This window comes from Trichechus manatus, unplaced genomic scaffold (genome assembly GCF_000243295.1).
Source record: "Trichechus manatus latirostris isolate Lorelei unplaced genomic scaffold, TriManLat1.0 scaffold00076, whole genome shotgun sequence".
Lineage (NCBI taxonomy): Eukaryota > Metazoa > Chordata > Mammalia > Sirenia > Trichechidae > Trichechus > Trichechus manatus.
Genome location: NW_004444012.1, coordinates 970,033 through 992,137, shown reverse-complemented (window position 1 = coordinate 992,137; position 22,105 = coordinate 970,033). Strand labels below are relative to the sequence as shown.

Genomic DNA, 22,105 nt, shown 5'->3' with positions numbered 1-22,105 from the left:
TGTGTGTGTGTCTGTGTGTGTGTCTGTGTGTCTGTGTGTGTGTCTGTGTGTGTCTGTGTGTGTGTGTGTGTGTGTCTGTGTCTGTGTGTGTGTGTGTGTGTGTCTCTGTGTGTGTGTGTGTGTGTGTGTGTGGTCCCTTAATTATGGAGTAGACGGAGCCCTGGTGGCACAGTGGTGAAGAGCTTGGCCGCTAACCAAAAAGTCAGAGTTCGAATCCACCCAGCCACTCCTTGGAAACCCTGTGGGGCAGTTCTCTCTCCTGTAGGGTCACTGTGAGTCGGAATCGACTTGACGGCAGCAGGTATGTAGTAAACAGGCTGAAAGGAGTCATGTCTGGTGAAAAAGTTTCTGCTCTCCATGAGTTCTCTGAGCCGCTAACCTGCTTGCCGCCCGCAATCCCTGTGTTTTTGGAATAAAATGAATGGGAGTGTGCGTGAGTGCGCAATTGTTGCCTTCCGGTGAAGTCAGACGTTTCTAGGGGCAAATACTGGTGGGCAGTGTCCCGCCCAGCTGCTGTGCAAATCATGAGTAATGTGATGTCTTCCTTCCTGGTAAGGATGACACTCCTCACTGTCCTTCTTTGATGTCTGTTTGGAATCACTGCTGTGTGTCTTCCTGTCTAGATTTCCTCTAGAGTTTCACTATCTAAGCTTTTAAAACAAGCACAGCTGGTTGAGAAAACAGAATAATCTATTCATAGGCTTCCCTACCTGTATTTTTATAACCTCCCCCCATCCTCCAACTCTGATCTGTCATCTGAGCTGAAGGACTAGAGTTGGAAGTCACAGCCCTGCCTTGTGGCAGCAGCTTCCAAACGAACAAATCCCAGGACTAATTGGACTCACTCACGTCTAGGAAATATCCAGCTTCCTAACCTTGCGTTGATCATTAAAACTAACCCAAAAAGCAAACCCGTTGCCGTCGAGTTGATTCCAACTCGTAGCAACCCTATAGGACAGAGCAGAACTGCCCCATAGGGTTTCCAAGGAGCAGCTGGTGGATTCAAACTGCTGACCTTTTGGTTAGCAGCCAGATGCTTTACCACTGTGCCACCCGTGCTCCTTGATCATTAAAAGTAGATCAATTGTCAGAACTGCGAATTCTTTATACAGCTGACTTAACTAAAATATGGATTATTCTCCCCCCAGGAAACAGATGCAAGAAATATTCTCTCATACAACAACAGTAAGTAAATGTGCGCAATTGTGGTTTTAATTATTTGATTCTTTGCTGTGCGTGGTAATACACTCCTCACAGCAAAAAACTGTCTAACGATCTTCTTTAGTTGCCAATTACTCTGTCTTTTAATATCCATCTTGATGCTTCCAGAACAATGATGCTTCCAGAGATGGCATTTCTCAAATGGGGGAAAGAAATACAGCTCTTCAATGCACAAGAGAAATTCTACCTGGAGCTCCTAATTGAGCATCACTGTGTACTTGTTGCCAATTTGCCACCAGGGACCCAGAACTGCCTTTCTGATTGAGAACTAACATCAGCTGGGGTGGGGGGGTTGGGGGGCGTTAATTTAATCCTTTTGTTTGTTCTTTTATATAAACTTTCACGAGTCTGCCCCCCCACCATCTCTCCATGCGGTGCCAGGAATAATGTTGAAAACAATTAAATGAGAGGAAGAGGCAGGAAGCAAGCCCAGAAAACGGCAGTCGCTTTGGGTCCTTTTCCCGTAGCCAGACCTCAGTAAACAAGCAGCACTCGCTCATTTCCTCGTTTCTCTCATTCCTCTTTAGCTCCTGGCAAAACATTAATTCAGAGGAATTTGTGTCACCCCGTCTGCAATGTTGTCTTGCAGTCCTGAGTTCAGTGGTTAGCTAGCATTAGGAATAAGGTTCTTGCGTCAGCGTATCACATACTTAGTACGTGCAGGAAACTGGGCTGAGCAGTTTGTTTCACTTTGCCATTCGATGGCCACAGTAACCCCCTGAAATGGATGATATTATCCACTCTGAGGTACAGAGAGGTCAATGACTTGCCCAGAGTCACACAGTGAATAACTGACAACGCCAGGATTCAAGTCCAGGTTTATCTGGCTGACCTGTTTTTCTCCCGGTCAAGAAAATATGATGGAATACAAATAAGGGCTTACTAAGAATGAATTTGTTCAATCTCATAAAGAAGAGCATGAAACAGTCACCTGCTTCAGTGCTTTAGCTGTTATCATACCATATGTCATAGGTGACCAGAGCTGCCATAACAAAATCTTACCAACTAGATGGCTTATAGGAATAGAAATGTGTCCTCACAGTTCTGGAGGCTGGGAGTCCAAGAACAGGGTGTCAGCCATGTTGGTTCCTTTTAAGGCTTGGCGGGAGAACCTGTTCGTTCCTCTCTCCCAGCGTCTCGTAGTGCTGGACCTTCCTTGGTCTGCGGCTGCAATGTCACACGGCACCCTTCCTCCGTCTCCCTGCCTACTCCAGGATGACCTCGTGTTAACCAAACTGGTAACATCTTTAAAGACCCTATTTCCAAACAGGCTCCTGTTCACAGGTACAGGAGTTAAGACTTCAGCATATCTTTTTGGGGGACACAGTTTAGTCCATAACAACATGGTCCTCGTGATAAACTTCACAAACTCTCATGACGTACCAAGAACTGCTGTGGTTTTCAGCGCTGCCTGTCATTGAGCAAGTCAGCCACACAAAGCACGTTGGACCACAATGCAGGCTTCTGTTCTGCAACCTCTTTTTCAAGACTTTCCAAAAAAAAAAAAAACCTAACTTTTCTGTAGAAGTGGAAAGTGGAGCTAGAGTGCTCTGACCCTTGACTGTTATGTCTCAGCGGACAAGGTCCATGCTCACCTGTCCCCTGCAGCCTGAGTCTGCCTGACGCCCAGCAGAGGGCGCTTGCTCTGTCCTGACTGTTCTGAATGGCAGCTGCTGAATTCATCCTCTGGGCAAAGGGTGGGAGATTGAGTGTTTGCTTCTCCAGGAACTAAAGCAAAATAGAAGAGGGGCAAAGGAGAAAGCCAAGTTCTCCATTCAGTCCTCCCTTCAAGCCTAGAGTGGCCAGTCAGCTCTAGAACAGTGTGTGCTTTTTAAGAATAAAGGGCCGAGCAGCTGTGCGTCCTTTCTGCCCGTCCAGCCCCCTCTGCCATGCGGCCGCTCACCCGTCTCTGTGGTCTCCCCACAGCAGTACTACTACGCGATCCGCATCTTTGCTGGACAGGACCCCACCTGCGTCTGGGTCGGATGGGTGACCCCCGACTATCACTTGTACAGTGAAAAGTTTGACATGAATAAAAACTGCACGGTGACCGTGACCCTGGGGGATGAGAGGGGCCGCGTCCATGAAAGGTAAGGGGGCTCCCCAGAGAGGGCCCCTTGTCCCTTCCCCAGCATCTTCTCTCCCACCACCCCCTCAAAAAAAGGGGAGGGATAGACCAGTCTCCTTAAAACTGGGAAATGAAGCACAGGCTGAAGTCAGCAGAGGTGAGGGGGGTACCGCGGCAGTGAAAGGGAGGGTATTGGTGCAAACAGAGGGCGATTTCATTCTGTTTCTAAAGCATGGCCCGGGGCTGGGAGGTACAGACAGGGAGGTGGAAGATCTGGGGTCAGTCTCAGAGTTTTCTCCATGAATTTGAGGCAAGCCCCAAATTCTGTGATATCAGAATGAGACAGAATCCCTGGGTGCTTGAAAGACGTTGATTCAGGAGAAATTAAAAAAGTACGACATTATTCAGCAGCGATAAGCTAAGAAGTTCTCATCCCAAGAGTCTATAACGTCTGAAAATATACCGTAAAAGAGATACAGCACATTCGTGACTAATAATAATCGCTCAGTAGAAATTAGGGATCTTCAGGGGCACCCGTGCCCTCCCCCTGGCCCACAGGTATTGCGGTCTAAGAATCCTCAGCCAGATGTGCCCCAGAGGTGACCCAGGAGACCAAGCCTTGTGGTCTCCTTCCATGTTTCCCATCTATATAGGGTATGACATTGTTTTCCTTGTTCAGACTTGTATAGAGATATGATAAGTTGTTTCTCAAGCCAGGTCCTTCTCCCTACAAAGTCAGGGATGTTGTAAAATCAGTGCTCTTTAGATCCCGCTGGCCCATCAAGGTCTAGTGGCTAGAGGTCAGCCACATCACTGTGTCTTCAGGAACCAGTATAGGGAGGTGGTCAAGAGCATGGGCGCTGGAAGCACACTGCCTGGGTCTTAAGCTAGGTTCCCGTACTTGCTAGGTGTTTGACCTCAGCTAGTCACTGCACCTCCCTGGGCCTCGGTTTCCTCATCTATAAAGTGAGAATAACAGTACCCTGTCTCACAGAATGGCTGTGAGAATTAAATGAGTCAATATACAGAAGAATGGTTGGAATGGTGCCCAGACCCAAGAACTCAGTGAACATCAACTACTGCTGTTAGCAGGAGTTCTAAGGTGGTACAAGTAGTTAACACTACTTGACTACTAACCGACAAGTTGGCAATTTGAGTCCACCCAGAGGCAGCCCGGAAGAAAGGCCTGGTGATCTACTCCTGGAGAATCAGCCGTTGAAAACCCTGTGAAGCACAGTTCTGCTCGGACACACAGAGGATCGCCATAAGTAGGAATCGACGGCAAATGGACATTATCATCACTATTGAATATCCATCATGTTCAGAGACGCAGAGCAGATGCTATAGGCAATATCTAGTTTAGGTTGTGTAGACAATTGGCCAGTCCAAAATTTGTTCTTCTGCGCAAAGAACAGAAGGCAGAAGTATCCATCCTGGTTGAGCCCACTGCCCCCATTTGCCGGCTCTGCCTCCTTGGGTAGATTACGTGATTTATCTGAGCCTCAGTGACAGCATTGATTGTGAAAATTAACAGACATGTTAGCACCTAGAATAAGACCCAGTATATAATAGATACTCAGTAATTCGGTCCTGCATAGTAAGAAATAAATACAAGATCGATTTTCACGTTTTAGGGCATCTTGAATGTGGTCCTTTAAAATATCGCCAAGGTCTGCCGCTTCACACTCCCATAGCTTTAATAAATTATTAATTGGCTTCTTTATTAGTCCTAAATTTAGTCCTAAATTTTAAATTTAGTACTTTAATCAGTAAGAAGCAATAATAACATGGCTGCAGTTTAACCTTTACGGAAAGTTAACAATGGCTGCAGCTCTTCAGAAGAGGTGATTCGGCCCCTACCTGAGGTTATTCATACTGGGAAAAGAGCTCCGGAAGACAGAGAAATGTGCATTTATGAAGGGAATTTCCAGTCACGGGGGAAAGCCATAAAACTTCTAAAGCTGAAGGAACCTTAGAGAATCCTGATCAAATCCTTTGCATCCTAAAAGAGAACACAGTCCAGAGAGGTAAAGAAATTTTCAGAGTTTGCAGAGAGAGTCTTTGCTGCCACCCTCCCTGAGCCCAGTGGAGTTGAGGAGCAGGAAACCGAGCTGGAACATACCAGACTGACTGTAGGATGTTTAAAGACGCTTCTCTAGTATCATTTATAGAGCCGCTCTCTCGCCTACCCTGGGAAAAGTCACATAATGTTACCTTATGGAGCGGGTCCTTCAGATGAGGTGCCTCAGGGCCAGGCTTGGGAGAGGACCCAGCCAGCTGCCCCTTGTCCACAGCCCATTGTGGGGGACCCTGAAACCACCTCTGCCACCACTCATTTTCTCCAAAGCCCACCCAGGGTTTGAAATCCTACAATTAAGAAATTAAAGGCTCTTTTGTTTTTATAGTTTGCTTTTAAATGCCAATACCTATGATGAAGTTCTTTGTGCTGGGGATTAGTAGACACCTAGCTGAGAGAAGTACCCACACTGGCAGTGAGCTAAGAGGGCAGAACTCCAGGGAGCTGGGAAGGAGAGAGTAGGATTGGTCAGGGAGGTGGGAGGGCATCCAAGCCAAACATGACCTGCTTTGCAGGTCTGCCTGGGTCCAAGCCTGCAATAAGGAAAGTGGACCTGAGTTTTCAAGTTCTGTAGCCTGTTGCCTTGAACACTGGATTGGGACTCTGACCCCAGGTTTTTATTCCTGCGTTTTATACCAAATCCCTTTAAAAGTCTGATCACCTCTTGTGTACCTCAGTTTTCTAAGTGAGAATCCCACCATCCCTGTTACCTGTCCCACAAAGGTGACTTGACACTGAGTTATCTGAACGTTGGGTTCTATAGAGGGAGGTAGCCCTCCCTAAACTGAGTAGTGGTTCATGCCTGGCTAAGCTGTGCTGACTCTCAATGCAGTCACTTAAATACACATATATATATCTGGGGGATGATGGGAAGGCTTTCTAGGAAGGTTCCTGGGGCGTTTCATGCCTGAGCTGTGATCACAAACTGCTCCAGTCCACATCCTGTGCCTTTTCCTCTCTCTTTGGCTCCTAGTGTGAAACGCAGCAACTGCTACCTGGTCTGGGGGGGGGACATTGTGGCCAGTTCCCAGAGATCGAGTCGGGGTAATGTGGACCTGGAGATCGGCTGCCTCGTGGATCTGGGGATGGGCATGCTGTCTTTCTCAGCCAATGGGAAGGAACTCAGCACCTGCTACCAGGTAGGGGCAGCCTGAGGCGGGGAGTGGGGGCCGAGACAGTGACGTCTCAGCTCGGGGTGGTCGCAGCTGTGCTTCTCGTTCGCCTCCATCCTCAGCGCCCCCCACCCACAGCAGCTCAAGTGCATGAGGCCACATTTAGGGAAACAAAAACGGACGAAGAAAACAAGTGACTTTCCTTTGAACAGAAGGAAAAACAGCAGGAGAGACAGTCATACTTACTGGTTGATTAGCTGGGTTGGTGATCTTTCTAGAGGATGAAAAGGCTTTTCCCTGATGATGGGCTCTGAAAGTGAGTTCGTTTATGCCACAAATACTTTCTTGCACCTTTTATGTTACCTGCGTTTTATAAGGTACAAGGTTTAAAAAAAACCCGTTGCCGTCAAGTCAATTCTGACTCATAGTGACCCTATAGAACAGAGTAGAACTGCCGCACAGAGTTTCCAAGGAGCGGCTGGTGGATTCGAATTGCCCACCTTTTGGTTAGCAGCCGAACACTTAACCAGTGCGCCACCAGGGCTCCAAGGTTTAAAAGGTGAACAGAAATAGTCCTCACTTCAAGCAACTTCTATGTTTAAAATTTAGTCATATAAAAATGGATTAGTTTGCCAAGGAGTATTCTTTTTGGCGGGAAAAAAAAGGTTATTCATGGTCCCTGTGAATTCCTGACAAGATTCTTTCAGAAATCACTTAAGAAATAATGTGTTTCCCTATTGGGCTGACTGTGAACCTCCATAGACCTACTCAGAAAAACCATCAATTTTGCACAGGTAGATATACCTGTTATTCACCACAAGAAGCCTGATCTCCTTTAAGCAAGATTTTCATCCCCTATGGGCAGGCAGGAAACCTGGTGGCGTAGTGGTTAAGAGCTCGGCTGCTAACCAAAAGGTCGGCAGTCTGAATCCACCTTGCGCTCCTTGGAAACTCTGTGGGGCAGTTCTACTCTGTTTTCTAGGGTCGCTATGAGTCGGAATCGACTCAATGGCAATGGTTTGATATGGGCAGGCAAGGCAAGCTCGGGAAATGCCACATATTAGATTCTCCTCTTGAAGTTCTGCAATGATCGTTAGCACACAAAAGACTTTGAGAAATACTTCAGAAAGAAACCTGTCTAACCACGCATTTCTCAAGTTACTGACAAAGGAAAGCAATTTTTTTTGTTACTTTAATAATTAGTAGTAGTCTATAAACCTGGGGTAAGGAGTTAAATTTCTATACGAAACATTTTTGACGCTTGAGTGGAAGTGGAGAGCCGCATGTATGTGTAGACAGAGTGTTAATGGAATTCAGAGAAGGAAGAGCTCACTTTCATCAGGACTGGTCAGGAGCCCGTAGACACCCTTCAGACCTGGAACTGAAATCACTCCCAGAGATCCCATTATAGCCCTACAATAGACAGGCCTATCAAATGAACATGACACCCGTGAGAAATGTGCACCTCAATCAACTATACGAGACCTAAAGGACAGCATTTGCCCAGGAGCTAAGTTCAGAAGGACCGTAGGGGCAGGAAAGCTGGGCGAACGGACACGGGGAACCCAGGGAGGAAGGGGAGAGTGCTGACACATTCAGGGGTTTGCACCCAATGTGACGAAACAAGCTGTATATAAATTGTTGGATGGAAAACTAATTTGCTGTGTAAACTCTTCACATAAACAGCAATAAAACATTTGAAAAACAAACAATGGACCTAAAAATACGATTTAATAAATGCTTTAGGAGGGAAAAATTCAAAAAAAGACTGGTTCGGAAAGGCTTCATTGAGGAGAAAGCGTCTACGTTGGATTTTAGAGGAAAAGGTATTCTTCCAGGTGGCGAGTCATGTTCCAGGTTGAAAGAATGGCGCGGAAACCTCACAGAGATAGGGACGTTTACAGTGTGTTTGAGGAATGCACAGAATAGTGTGGGGCTTTTGTGGAGAGTGGTGGGAAATTCACGTGGAAATATCGGCAGATGTTAATAGGAAATGGGAAGCTGCTGAAGGTGTCTGAGCAGAAGCGTGGCGTGGGGTGTCTCAGGAAGCCAGCAGTCTTCTGGGGTCGCCATCAGAGCTAACGAAACCCATTGCTGCCGAGTCAATTCTGACTCACAGTGACCCTACAGGATGCAGTAGAACTGCCCCAGAGGGTTTCCCAGGAGCGGCTGGTGGATTCGAACTGCCGACCTTTTGGTGAGCAGCCGAGCTCGTAACCACTGTGCCACCAGGGCTTCACTCATAGCTAACAAGAGCAGATAAAAACATGCAGCTGTTGTGGATAGACAAACCACCAGATTCCAGAATCAGCCCCAGACTATACCCTCCAGGCAGGAGAGCCCCTGAGCAGCCAGTTGTCTGACCTGAGGTTGAGTAATGGGGTCAGGTGGGACACAACAGAGTAGCTGCCCAAACCCAAAATGTTGGTGACCAGGAACAGATGGACCAAACCCCTCCTGGGGGCCTGGGACAGCATGTTGTATTGAGGCGGCCGCCCCATGCTTCCAGAACCTCCTGCAATGATGGGATACCCTCTGCACCTCCTCCCTCTCCTGGGAAAAAGCGGGTATTGTCAGTGCCACACGGCAAGCTTGATCCAACAGCTGGGGCCCAAACAGCCATTTTCAGAAAGAGGCCTTTGAGAAAGCAGGCTTTGAGGCAGGGAGTAATATATTCTTCTTGCAGTACTTTCTTAGGATTCCATCTTCCCCCTAGTCCCCAGATAAAATGTTTATATGCATTACTGCTCTCCTTCAGAATCCATTAACTTTTTAAATGAGTTTGACTGAAGGGTCCTCCCTGAGCTACAGAGAACTCTTAAAGCATCTTATAACTTTTAAGGCTAGCTGGGCTATGGAGAGCCAAAAAAACAAACATCCTGGCATTCACAGCAGCCGTGACTTGGCTGCCTTGGGGCAGAACTAGCGATGTTGAGGAGATGCTGCGGCAGCTTTTATCCCGTCTTTCATGCTCGTTCCTGGGTGACTTTGAGCTGATCACTTTCTTCTCTGAGCTGCATGTTGGCACCCATCTCCCGGAGCTGCTTCTCTGCTCCACGTATAGGAGATCTGATGACTCTCCTCCGTGGTCCCAGTCAGTGCTCTGGCCCTGAGGGACGTTGCTGTGAACGGAGACAGGGCTGCGTGCCAGGGACACTCGGGAGCCTCCCACCCAGCCAGCCCGCCTTCTCATTCCATGCGAGATGGTAGCATGCCTGGTCTCCTGGCAGTTGGGATAATTGTTATTCTGCAGCTGTAACCATTTTCATTTTTCAATTATCTCGAGAGGAGCACGGCAGCAATATTTATACGTTGGCTTTCTGTTCAAAAAGGACCAGTAACCAAAATAATGAGAGACATGTCTTCTCAAATGGTATTTCTACACCTCCCCTTAAATACTGCTATGCAATTTCTTTCTCTGTCTCACTTAATGTGATCAGTGGAGAAATGAGAAGTAAAATGTACATTCAAGAGCTACTCCATGGTGATTGCCACCCCAGTCACGCTGCCCCGAGAGCAGGTCCAGCCATGAAATACGGGTTTTTTGACGGAGGTTAGCTTCCTATTCAGGGCAGTTCACAAGCCCTGACCTTCACACATGGTTAGAAATAAAATGTCTATTAATGCAAGGACAAAATGGATCAGCTAGTGATAAAAGGTGCCTGAAATACAGAAGGAGCCCTGATAGCACAGTGTTTCAGTGCTCAGCTGCTAACTGAAAGGTCGGCAGTTTGAACTCACCAGCCGGTATCGGAGAGAAAGATGTGACGGTCTGCTTCCATAAAGATGACAGCCTTGGAAACCCTGTGGGACAGCTCTGCTCTGTCCTGTAGAGTCACTGAGTCTCAATCGACTCGACGGCAATGGATTTTTAAAAACCAAAGGAAAACAATAAGGAAATGGGGAACTACTGTGGGTCTCTGATCAGGAGAATAGCGTGCCGTGGTGTATCACACCCAGACTCCCTACGCATTCCGGAACGTAAGCTTCCTTTGTGGGTTGAACTGTGTCCTTCAGAAAGATATGTCGAGGTCCTCACACTTGCTACCTGTGAATGTGACCTTGTCTGGAAATAAGGCCTTTGAAGATGCTGTCAGTCAACATACGGTCATGCTGGAGGAGGGTCCTAATCCCATCTGAGTGGTGTCCTTGTAGAAGAAGAGAAGAGACGGAGAAAGAAAGATAGCCTGTGAGGAAGGGGTTATGGTGCAGCTGCAAGCTAAGGAATGCCTGGGATTCCCAGGAGGTGAGAGAGACAAGAAAGGATCTTCCCCGAGAGCCTCTGGAAGGAACGTGGCCCCACAGAACACCCTGAATTCAGACTGCTAGCCTCCAAGACTGTGAGACGGTACATTCCTGGATACATTGTTACAGCACCCTAGGAAAATAATACACTTAGCGTGTAGAACATAAGCTCCCCGAGGGCAGAGGCCGTCCCGCATGATTGCTGCCCTGTCCCCTGTGCATGGAGCAGTCCCCCAGTGAGTGCTCGGTGGGTATTTCTTGTCAGACCCACTGACCAGGTTGGGAAGCACTCGTGCTACTTTTTTGTGGCTGTGTAACAGGTTTCTATAGAGTCAGCAGCTTAAAAGAACGTTTATGATCTCACAGTTCTGTAGCTCAGAGTCCCAGTGGGCTTGAGTGGGTTTTCTGCTCAGATTCTCCCAAGGCTGAAATCAAGGTGTCAGCCAGACTGGACTTTTACCTGGAGGTTCTGGGGAAGAATCCACTTCCGAGCTTCTTCAGGCAGTTGGAAACATCCAGTTCCTTGTAGCTGTAGGTCTGAGGTTCTGAGATCTCGTTTCCGGGCTATCCGCTGGGGCCACTCTCTGCTCCTAGAGGCCACCCACATTCCTTCTCACGTCCCCCCTCCAATTTCAAAGCCACCAAAGGCATGTCCAGTCCTTCTCACGCTTCAGATCTCTCTGACTTTGCCTTCTGCCCACAGACAGAGAAAATACTCTGCTTGTAAAGGACTCCTGTAATTAGATTAGACCCACCGGGATTATCTCCCTACCTTAAGGTCAACTGATTCGTTACATTATGTCTGCAGAATCCGTTTTGCCATGTGATGTAACTTAGTCACAGGAGTAACACCAGGGGGCGAGGTCATGAGTGCCGTCTGTAACTCTGCCTACCGCATCTGCATCTGCTGTTGTTAGTGTGTGTACATCCTCAGGCGCCCACACGTGCTGTTTTCTTTTTCTCTTAGTGATTGAAGAGAAATTTCCATTGTTCAGCGTGATGGGAGCATGTACTCTGTGCGTTAGAAATAAACCTATCCCAGGACGTCCTAAATGCTCTCAAAGCACCTACTGTGTGCAGGAAAGTTTGGGGACGGCTCAGGAGTTTGGCTGGGCTGTTTATGCAGCTTGCAGGGACCAGTCCTGAGGGACCAGTCCACGTACTACCCTTCAGGTTCTAGCTCCCTGGATTGCTGTGATTTAGTTCAGCATATGAAGCCTCAAGACAAGCGCATTTTTCTCTCCCCATGAGCCCATGAGTTGTTTTCTCAGCCACCAGAGCTTTGTTTGCTTACGGCTGCAGTGGCTTGAGGGCCACAAGTTGTTTTAGATGTCCCATAATGGATGTTTGGAGACTCTAAGGGCCAGACCAGGGATGACTCCTGCCTTATGGCCAAAGTCAGAACGGCACCAAATCAGAATTTTACATTTGTATCTGTCACTGCTTAAACCTAGGGTCTGGCGCAAAGCAGGCATATCATAGGCATTGTTTTAGTTCCCTGGTGGTGCTGTAAGGACAAAGACCATAAATGGGTGACATTAAAGAATGGAAGTTTAGTTTCTCACAGTTCAGGGGGCCAGAAGTCTGAATTCACCTCTAGGGGTTGATCCTGCTTTGTCAGGAGCCCCATGAGATGGTTGGCATTCCTTGATGTGCCTTCGCTGCCCTTGGTATTTGCCTTTTCCCTGAGTGTGTCTCTGTGTCTGTTTTCCTCTTTTTATAACTCAGAAGAGACTAGGTTTAGGACTCACCCTTCTCGTGTCTGACCTCGTTAACATAACAAAAGAAAAGCCCTACTTCCAAACAGGATCACATCCGTGGGTACAAGGACCAGGACTTCAGTACATGTTTTGGGGAGGACACAATCCAGCCTCAGCAGAGGGTGTTGATGAAAACACCCAGTGACCTGGCCAGCTCTGGCTTTATTACTTTTGGCAAACCTCTTGATGTGTTTTGGTTTCCAGGTGGAGCCCAATACCAAAGTGTTTCCAGCAGTCTTCCTACAGCCCACGAGCACTTCATTGTTTCAGTTTGAGCTTGGGAAGCTGAAGGTATTTATCTGTCCTCTCATCTGAAGGCCATCACAACAGAAGGCAGACTTGGGCACTAGGGGAGAATCCCAGGCCTCAGAAAACAAGGCCAGCCCGCTCCCTTCTCACATTCCCTCCAGCTCTAGTGTTCCTGCACCCTACGCTTCCATGTGAAATTCAAATGGCAGGACATGGGTTCTCATTTCTTTCTCCTCCACCTCTATTGGGTACGGGAAGAAGTAATCAATGCTCATATAACCCATTATGCAAAGTCCTAATTAGTGCTGGTAAAGCTATTGGAGACCCCCGTCTCTCTTTAATTTACGGCAACCATATTGGTTATCATGGGCTATTATCCAGCAAATGAGAATCTCTATATCAACATGTCTTCTTATCCCATGCCTTTCCACCATGCAGAATGCAATGCCCCTGTCGGCTGCCATATTTAAGAGTGAAGAGAAGAACCCAGTCCCGCAGTGTCCACCTCGGCTGGATGTGCAGACCCTCCAGCCTGTGCTCTGGAGCCGCATGCCCAGCAGCTTCCTGAAGGTGGAGATGGAGCGGGTGAGCGAGCGCCATGGCTGGGTGGTACAGTGCCTGGAGCCTCTGCAGATGATGGCGCTCCACATCCCGGAGGAGAACAGGTACTGGGGAGCCCAGAGAGGAAAGGCAGGTCTGGGAGGCCACTGAGGCAGGGCCAGACAAGCCCTCAAGGGAACCAGGAGCATCTTCGTTGGCCGAGGGCCTTACTCAGTACCACAGTGGCGTGAATTTCCCCAGAAACCTCAGTTTCTGTCTTTACCTTCTCCACTTTTGTTATTTAGTCAGACCCAGCAGGAAAGTCAATGTGATGTGCCTGCCACAGTACCTTTGCTGTGGCTCCTAGTGCCTGGGCTCAGGGAGCATTTCCGTGTCTTTAATTAAAAGCCCAAGTGACCCTGTAATATGCATTATTTATGATAAGAAGGGCAAGAATGAGGCATGCCTGTTTACTGAGAGAACCAAGAATCACTTTTCTGGTCTCCCTGTGTTATGAGATGTCACTGGATTGTGGCCTGGACCATGGATCCACTTTTTGGCTGTGTGGCCTTAGGTAAATTATTTATCCACTCAGCTCCCTCAGTGTCTCATCTATGCAGTGAGGGAAATGCCCACCCAAATTGTTGCTGGGAGGAGAAAACAAGATGGTACAGGTAAACATCTAGTACAGTTTCTGTACATAGTAAGAATTAAATAAATTCATTGTTGTGGTTATTTCTATGCCTTGATCTCTTTGATTAAAGCAGTAGAGTTATGAGGAAGAGAGTGGATGGATTGACACCTGCAGGGCTTCCATTTTGAGAGCCCATTGAATTGTTGGCAGCAGCAGGACGGGCTAGTGCAAGAGCAGAGAAGACCAGAAACCCAGCTGAGTAAGCCAGTTTTGGAGGGTATTCAGATCTTGGATGAATAAAGATGTGGAGGAACTAAACAAATGGAAGATCCAGGCCCAGACCCTGAGTCCCCAAAACCAAGCAACACATAGGCAATTAGAACTCTATAAAGTCAGGAAGGAGAAAGGGAATTCGATTATGCCAGTGGATATCAGGATAGAAAGTGTTTCTTCTCTGGACAAGAGAGTGCAGGTGTGTTTATTTTCAAAGAAGGGAAAGCCCAGTGTGTGATGTAGATTATACTTACACGGGTGATGGTGGTGGTAGATCGACAAAGGACTATGATTGTGTCTTCTGAGGGGCTCTTATATCCAGAAACAGAGGTTCCACTTGAGCCTACAAATATGAGGATCAAGTCACCTCTGCCATATACCCGAATGATTTTTAGTTTAGGGATTTTGGTTTCCCTAATAAGGAGGACTGAAAATTTGGTAAACCAGTTAAGCCTTTTGTAGATTTTTGAGAGCCTCGTAGGTAAAGACGGTGGAGTATCAGGAGCTGGGTTATGGACCAGAGCTAAGAGAGGAATGATAGCCTGTAAGAGAAAGTATGACAGACTCCTCCATCCCTCTGCCCTCTCTGCCTTTGTTGGGTTGGGTGAAATCTCTCCGGATTCAGAGAGAGAACTGTGCATGATTCTGGTGCATTCTTCTCCCCATGGAGTGGTTGACTGCTTGTCCCATCCTCAGGTGTGTGGATATCCTGGAGCTCTGTGAGCAGGAGGACTTGATGCAGTTCCATTACCACACGCTGAGACTCTACAGTGCCGTGTGTGCCCTGGGAAACAACCGAGTAGCCTACGCCCTGTGCAGCCACGTAGACCTCTCCCAGCTCTTCTATGCCATTGACAACAAGTACCTCCCTGGCCTCCTTCGATCCGGGTTCTATGACCTACTCATCAGCATCCACCTGGCCAGCGCTAAAGAGAGGAAGTTGATGATGAAGAATGAGTACATCATCCCCATTACCAGTACCACCAGGAAAATCCGCCTCTACCCAGATGAGTCCAAGAGGCATGGACTGCCCGGAGTGGGCCTGAGGACATGCCTCAAGCCAGGGTTCAAGTTCTCCACCCCTTGCTTTGTTGTGACCAGTGAGGAGCACCAGAAGCAGAGCCCTGAGATTCCCTTGGAGATTCTCAAGACGAAAGCATTGAGCATGCTGACGGAGGCCGTGCAGTGCAGCGGGGCACACATCCGCGACCCCGTTGGGGGCTCTGTGGAGTTCCACTTTGTGCCCGTGCTGAAGCTCATTGGAACCCTACTGGTCATGGGGGTGTTTGATGATGACGACGTTCAGCAGATCCTCCTGCTGATCGATCCCTCTGTGTTTGGGGAGCACAGTGTGGAGACAGAGCGGGGAGCAGAAAAGGAGGAAGTGACCCAGGTAGAGGAGAAGGCAGTCGAAGCTGGGGAAAAGGCCAACATGGAAGCCCAGGCTCCAGTCAAAGGCTTGTTGCAGACTCGGTTACCTGAGTCCGTCAAACTGCAGGTAATTCGTGGCCACAGAGATTGTACCCTTGGAAAGGGCCTGGGAGGGAGACAGCGCAGCCTGGTGGTGATGCTGAGACTGTGGGCACTGGTCTGCACTTGCTGCTGGGGGAGTGTAGCAGAGATGCCCAGAGAGAGAGGCGTCTACCAGCAGTGGACACTTGGTTCTGACGTGAATGCAGTCTTTAACGCTCCCCATCCCAAGATGAAAATACTAACCCTCATCCATAAGGCACAGGCTTCAGAATTTTTTTTCTGGTTCCAGTTAGGGTTTGCCCTGATCTTACCTCCTACCCTTTGGGACCAAAGTTCTCTTTGGGGGGATAGCTGTCTGGATATGGGGAAAAGCCTTTGACTGTGGAGTCAACCAAAAGTAACTGGCTCATTGGGTGATCATATTCATCACCATGGTCTCATCACCCAGCTAATACGGACTTGTTGCGCTAGCATTAAAATAAACTGCCATCTGAGCAAAGGAGAGCCCTCGTGTTTACCTCCAGCTGCCCACCCAGTACCACCTAGGAACCTGCAGTGTTTTCTAAAAGATATCCTTTCCAGATGTGGGCTAGCATCAGTGATAGCTTTTGTCTTCTGGGCACTGATAAAATAGAAATGAAAATGAATAGAGTAGAAGAGTCTGCCCCGGTAGAGAGAGCCTGAGTTACAGGGTCAGGTATCCCTGGGGTGCTGGGTCATCCCTGGTGAGGCATGCCTGCTCCTTGACCACTTACTAGCTATGGGAACCTGCCCAGGTCTGTACCTGTCAGAGCCTTCGCTGTATTACTTGTAAAATGTGGATGATAATATAATAAAACATAGTACTGGATATATTTTTATAAAATACAGTATTTACTATGTTGTATCATAATGTGTATTATAACAATCTACAGTAGAAACTCCCTAATCTGATGTGATGGGATTGGTAGGTGGTCAGCTCATCCGAAAGTTGACTACAGAGGAGGAGCAGAACAAAGTTTACACACATACCTCAAACAACTCATTAGACCATGACAGTGTCTATTTTAACCCAGCGCCAAGACTTTTCCTTTGATCTGAGTCCACTGACTGGCAGTTAGCCTCCTCTTTTTGCATAATGACCCCTGTAATGCGTGATCTACAGTTGGCAGTCTGGGTGTCTTTAAAGTAGACAGCAGGTTTAAAGGTACTTGTAAAGCAACCTGAGTGCAGAATGCTTCTAGGTTTTTATGATTTTTCCCCAATTTTTTGGTAGTTATATGACTCACACCGAACTTTAGTTTTTTGTTAAAAACTTGCTTTCGTAGATGTTCCCTACTCAGTTCAGCTTGGCTTTCCCATTTCATTGCCTATGGTATATAATTAAATGACATCACAGCAGGCATGACAGGCAGCAGCTCTGGGTCCCAGCGGACCTGGTGGGAGCAGAGGTGTGCAGACGCACCAGAGAGCATGCTCCTGGGTGAGAGCATTGCGCACACCAGAGGCGTGCATCTGTCATCTGTGAACAGAGCGGAGAGGTCTCTTAATGCCTTGAGTTGGTTAGGTGGAGGTGGGTTAACAGAACCCTGCTTTCATAAAAAGAGCAGGAATACACTGGGGATGAAAGGAGATAACCTATGCCAAGCGCCTGGGGCAGTATATGACACATAGTGCCCAATAAGTTACGGCTATTATTATTGGTATAAGTTACACTAGTGAAAAGATTAGTAGTGATAACAGTCCTAGGGAACTGACTGTAGAAAAGCTGTGCAGGTAAAAGCAAAAACAGCAGAAGATGGGGAGGGAAACAAAAGTCGCGGTTTTCCATTATTCCTGGCCAGGGAGGGAGTAGATGCTCACCTGCGTGATTTAGTGGTTCTTTTTCTACTGAGCTCAGAGCTCTGGGGAAATGCTTTCTTGGAAATGCTGTTCTCTTTCCACAAGCCGATTTGCTCCGTCTTTAAGGACTCTTTTTCCTGTGGTTCCCCTGGGGTAAGTGAGGAACAGCTGTTCTCTAGATTCAGGCTGACTTAGATTTGAGTAGTATTTCTGTGGTTAAGAGACATCTCTATGGTTAAGTGACACTGGACCAGTTGCTTGAATTGTCTAAGTCTCAGTGTTACCTTCTGTAAAATGAGGATGATAGCTACCTCACCAGTGTTCCAATAACCCATTGCCGTCGAGTCAGTTTGGACTCATAGTGACCCCACAGGACAGAGTAGAACTGCCCCAGAGGATTTCCAAGGAGTGGCTGGTGGATTTGAACTGCCGACCTTTTAGTTAGCAGCTGAACATTTAACCCCTGTGCCAGCAGGGCACCAATATACAGACAGGGTTAATATATAAACGTGTGTATTTTCTTGCTGTTGCAGATGTGTGAGCTCCTCAGCTATCTCTGTGACTGTGAGCTGCAGCACCGAGTGGAGGCCATCGTGGCCTTTGGCGACATTTATGTCTCCAAGCTGCAGGCAAACCAGAAGTTCCGCTACAATGAGCTCATGCAGGCCCTGAACATGTCTGCGGCCCTGACCGCCCGGAAGACCAGGGAATTCCGCTCGCCCCCGCAGGAGCAGGTGAGAGCCCCTTCCTGAGCCTCCGCCTGGTTCCTGTGGAAGAACTGGAAACCCACGGAGCCAGGGCATGTGAAACTGTTAAGTGCCCAGAGTAGCCACAAGGGCTGCAGAAGATCAAAACACCCACCAGGACCCCACGAGCCAGATGTAATCCAATATGGATCCGTCGCTGTGCTCATGACAGTGAGGAAGATCAGCCTGGTGTCTTGGTGGGGAAATACCCTTTCTAAACTGCACATAGGGTGGGATTTGCTCCCTTCCCTGGCCCACTCTTACCTCCACTGCCATCACTGAGCCAAAGACCACATCACTGTCAGGATTCAGTATTCACCTCAGCAAGGATCCATCAGCTAGGAGCGTTCTGTCCAGCCTTTGCAGAAGTCACTACCCCTGTATCGGGTATCAACAGAATATGCTCAACCTGCCCCAGCCTGTAAGAGTTGGTACATGACCTTCCTCATCTAGTGGGTCCAGCCCCTTGCCAAGTGGCGTGACCCTCTCACAAAGCCACCGCAGCCCCATGAAGCCTGGAGAACAGGATTCAGCAAGGGCAGTGTTCTGTGCACACTGCCCCGCTTTGCAGTCAGCCTTTCCCGTTGGGAAGGCTGCTTTGAAAAGAATCCGAAGTCCTGACGAGAAACTTCCAACTGAGGGAGTGACATCTTGTAGAGTAACCGTGTCCTCGTATCCCTGCTTCTCACCTACAGCCTGTAGGCTGGTTGGCACTGCTTCCTAGGACTTCAAAACAACAGATAGCTCTTTCAGTGATGAGATGAGATTTCTGTCTCTGAAACCAGACCTTTGCCTCTTATATATATTTAATAAACGGCCTATCTGTAAATTGTTGCCAGCATCATCGCCACCATTTTATATTAACAGCACAACCACAACTTGGTCCACTTACTTTGCTAGTCTATCTTATAGACTGTAAACTCATTGTCGTCGAGTTGATTCCGACTCATAGCAACCCTGTAGGACAGAGTAGAACTGCCCCATAGGGTTTCCAAGGAGCGGTTGGCAGATTCGAGCTGCTGACCTTTTGGTTAGCAGCCAAGCTCTTAACCACTGCACCACCAGGGCTCTATTTTATAGACTGTAGATATTTATATTGGCTTAAAAATAATGCACATATCTCAGCTTTTAAGAGAATCACTTGAGTGATACTGGCCTTGCTTAGGAGCAGGTGAAGCTTATCATCTCTTTTCTAGAAGCGAAATAAGAAGGCCCTTGTATTGGTGGGAGTAGATCCTTTGTTAGGCTGAGCCGAGGAAAATGCAGTGAAGGCTTTACAAATGTTGTCAGGCTGCGTTTATGCTGGCCACAGGTATGAATATCATCGTCCTCATTTTACTGGGCAGATGCCAGCTCTTTTATTTGTGACTGATGGGAAGGCAGAATGATGTGGTGATCAGAGTGTGAGCATTTCCTTCAGACTGGAGGGCTCGCGTTCTTGCTCCCCTGGTACTTCCTCTATGGTCTGGGGCGCGTTGCCTCTCCAAGTCTCAGTTCCTTCATCTGTGAGATGTGGATGAAGTTTGTATCTCCCTCCCAGGGTTCTTGTGAGGCTCTCATGAGACAATTCATTTAGAGTGCTTAGCACCGATGCCTGTCATATAGTAAACATGCTTAACGGTTAAGCACTCGACTCAGACCCAAAAGTTGGTGATATGAACCCACCCAGAGGCTCCTCGGAAGACAGTCCTGGAGATCTGCCTCCAAAAGGTCACGGCCTTGAAAACTCCGTGGAACGGTTCTACTCTGCATACATGGAGTCAGCTGGAGTTGGAATCAACTTGGCATTAACTGGGTAACGGCTGTTACTAGTATTAGTGTTAGAAGTATTTGCATTTGCTTCATGGCATGTTCTGTGACCTTCTGTCAGTGACCCAGTGAGTGGAGTTGATGCATGTTTTCTGGCATCTCCTGAATCCCACTAGGACTCAGGTAGACCCTCTAACACCGGTCCTCGTGGACGTGTCTCACGCTTCATGCTCCTGGAAGGGCAATGCTGGCTCCTGCCTTTTCTTTACCCATCCTGCCTCATACCTCCTCTTCTGCCATCCCCAGAGCCTACCATCACTTCCTCTTTTAATCTTTTAAGCAGTCCGCTGACCAGTCATTTCAGGAGTCTATAACTCAAGAAATTCTGTTCTAATGACTCTCGAACAGACATCAGAATCATACGAAAGACTTAACGAAACACAGACTTCCCGTTGAGTTTCTAATTCATTAGTCTAGGGTGGGGCCCACGATTTTACATTTTCAACAAGTTTCCAAATACTGCTGCTGGTCCAGGAATAAAATGAAAGAGAGGACACTAAGTGCAGTGAAACTCAGCCCATCATCAGCCATCCCTCCCAGAGTATTAAATCACTTCTAGGAGGAACCTACCCAACTCATCACTACATGATTAAAAATTTAATATCATTGAAGGCTATGGGGGATTTAGGTCAATTTCAGAGGGCAACAATGCAGAATCAACTGGAAAATTGGATGCATGGAAATTAGAGTTTTAAAAAGTTATATGACTATCTTGTCCCTACATATCCTTTGAGGAAAAAATAGAGATTCTCAGCCCTATATCCATGCACTGTTCAGATAGATGAAAAAAACAAAAAGTTGGGGGATATAACTAGGTACAAAAGAAAGTAAAACTAAGATTAGCCCCATGGTTGTCAGCAGATAAGCCAAGCAGAGTCAACGAGCCATTGACTTCCAAAAGGACTTCATTAAAGGGCGTAACCTTTAAACAGAAAATTCAGATCACTCTGTTTTTGGGTTTTATGCTCTGCAGGCTGGTTGGCCACTGCTTCTTAAGTATTTTACAGAAGAAAAAAAATCTTTCCATAAAGAAATTAGTTTCAGACTCTGAAAAAAGACCTGTGCATCTCATTTTTATTTAATAACAACCCATCACTATATATTGTTGATGTAATTGCCATAATCTAACATTGTGACAAAACTACAATTACTTTTCCAACCAGCTTATGGGTATTATTTTATTACAACTAATAATTCTACCTACTTCCAAAAAATGACTTGCAGTAGGAGCTGTAAGTAAGAGTCTTCTTAACCATGTTAAGTGTCCCTCACGATAGAGTAAATGGTTAAGCACTCAACTACTAACCAGTAGGTTGGCAGTTCAAACCCACCCAGAGGCACCTTGGAAGAAAGGCCCAGTGATCTGCTTCCAAATGGTCACAGCCTTGAAAACCCTATGGAGCACAGTTCCAAGGTGCACACATGGGGTCACCATGAGTCAGAATCAACTCAGGGCAACTGGCCTCTTGCTATTTATTTTTTAAACAATTTTGAATAAGGTTCATGGTTTCATACAAGAGATTTTTTCAACTTAGAAATCCTAAACAGAAAATACGCTTTTGTCTGGTGTTGGGTTACCCTGCCTGATGCAGCAAAATGCGCAAGATTGTCTCCAGTTACTTCATCAGTCCCTCTGGGGTTGCGGGTTAATGGAAAGAATTCTGAGGTCCAGGAACCTGGGTGGGAAATGAATTGCCACCTTATTTTCACTAATTTCTGATGGTATCTCCTTCAGTTATTAATGTAGGCAACAAATACAGTACTCGACTTTGTCACCATCAAAAATCACACATATTTTCCTATCACATTACAGTGGTTACAATATATTGAATTGTCATTTATGTTCATCACTACTTCAGGATCACAGTGGATATGAGACCTGCCACTAGATCTTTTTATCTAATGAGTTAATGAAGTATATATCCTACTTCATCATAAATTTGTTTATTATAATTTTGAGAACTGGATTTCAGTATAATCATTTTCCTTTATAATCCTATTTATCTTAATCTATATATTTAAAATATTAATCTGAGAAGCAATCCATGGGTTTCACCGGAATATTAGAGGGGTCCAT

General features: G+C 47.1%; 1 protein-coding gene across 1 annotated transcript in view; it reads left to right on the top strand.

Annotated features, from left to right (window-relative positions):
* Positions 1-22,105, top strand: part of RYR3 (ryanodine receptor 3) — a 420,187-nt gene that overhangs the window by 196,876 nt on the left and 201,206 nt on the right. Inside the window, exons 30-36 of the mRNA XM_004380716.1 lie at positions 1,149-1,185; positions 3,148-3,311; positions 6,340-6,505; positions 12,688-12,774; positions 13,171-13,397; positions 14,876-15,677; positions 18,007-18,207. Coding sequence (XP_004380773.1) covers positions 1,149-1,185; positions 3,148-3,311; positions 6,340-6,505; positions 12,688-12,774; positions 13,171-13,397; positions 14,876-15,677; positions 18,007-18,207 — 1,684 coding nt within the window. The remainder of the gene's footprint in view (positions 1-1,148; positions 1,186-3,147; positions 3,312-6,339; positions 6,506-12,687; positions 12,775-13,170; positions 13,398-14,875; positions 15,678-18,006; positions 18,208-22,105) is intronic.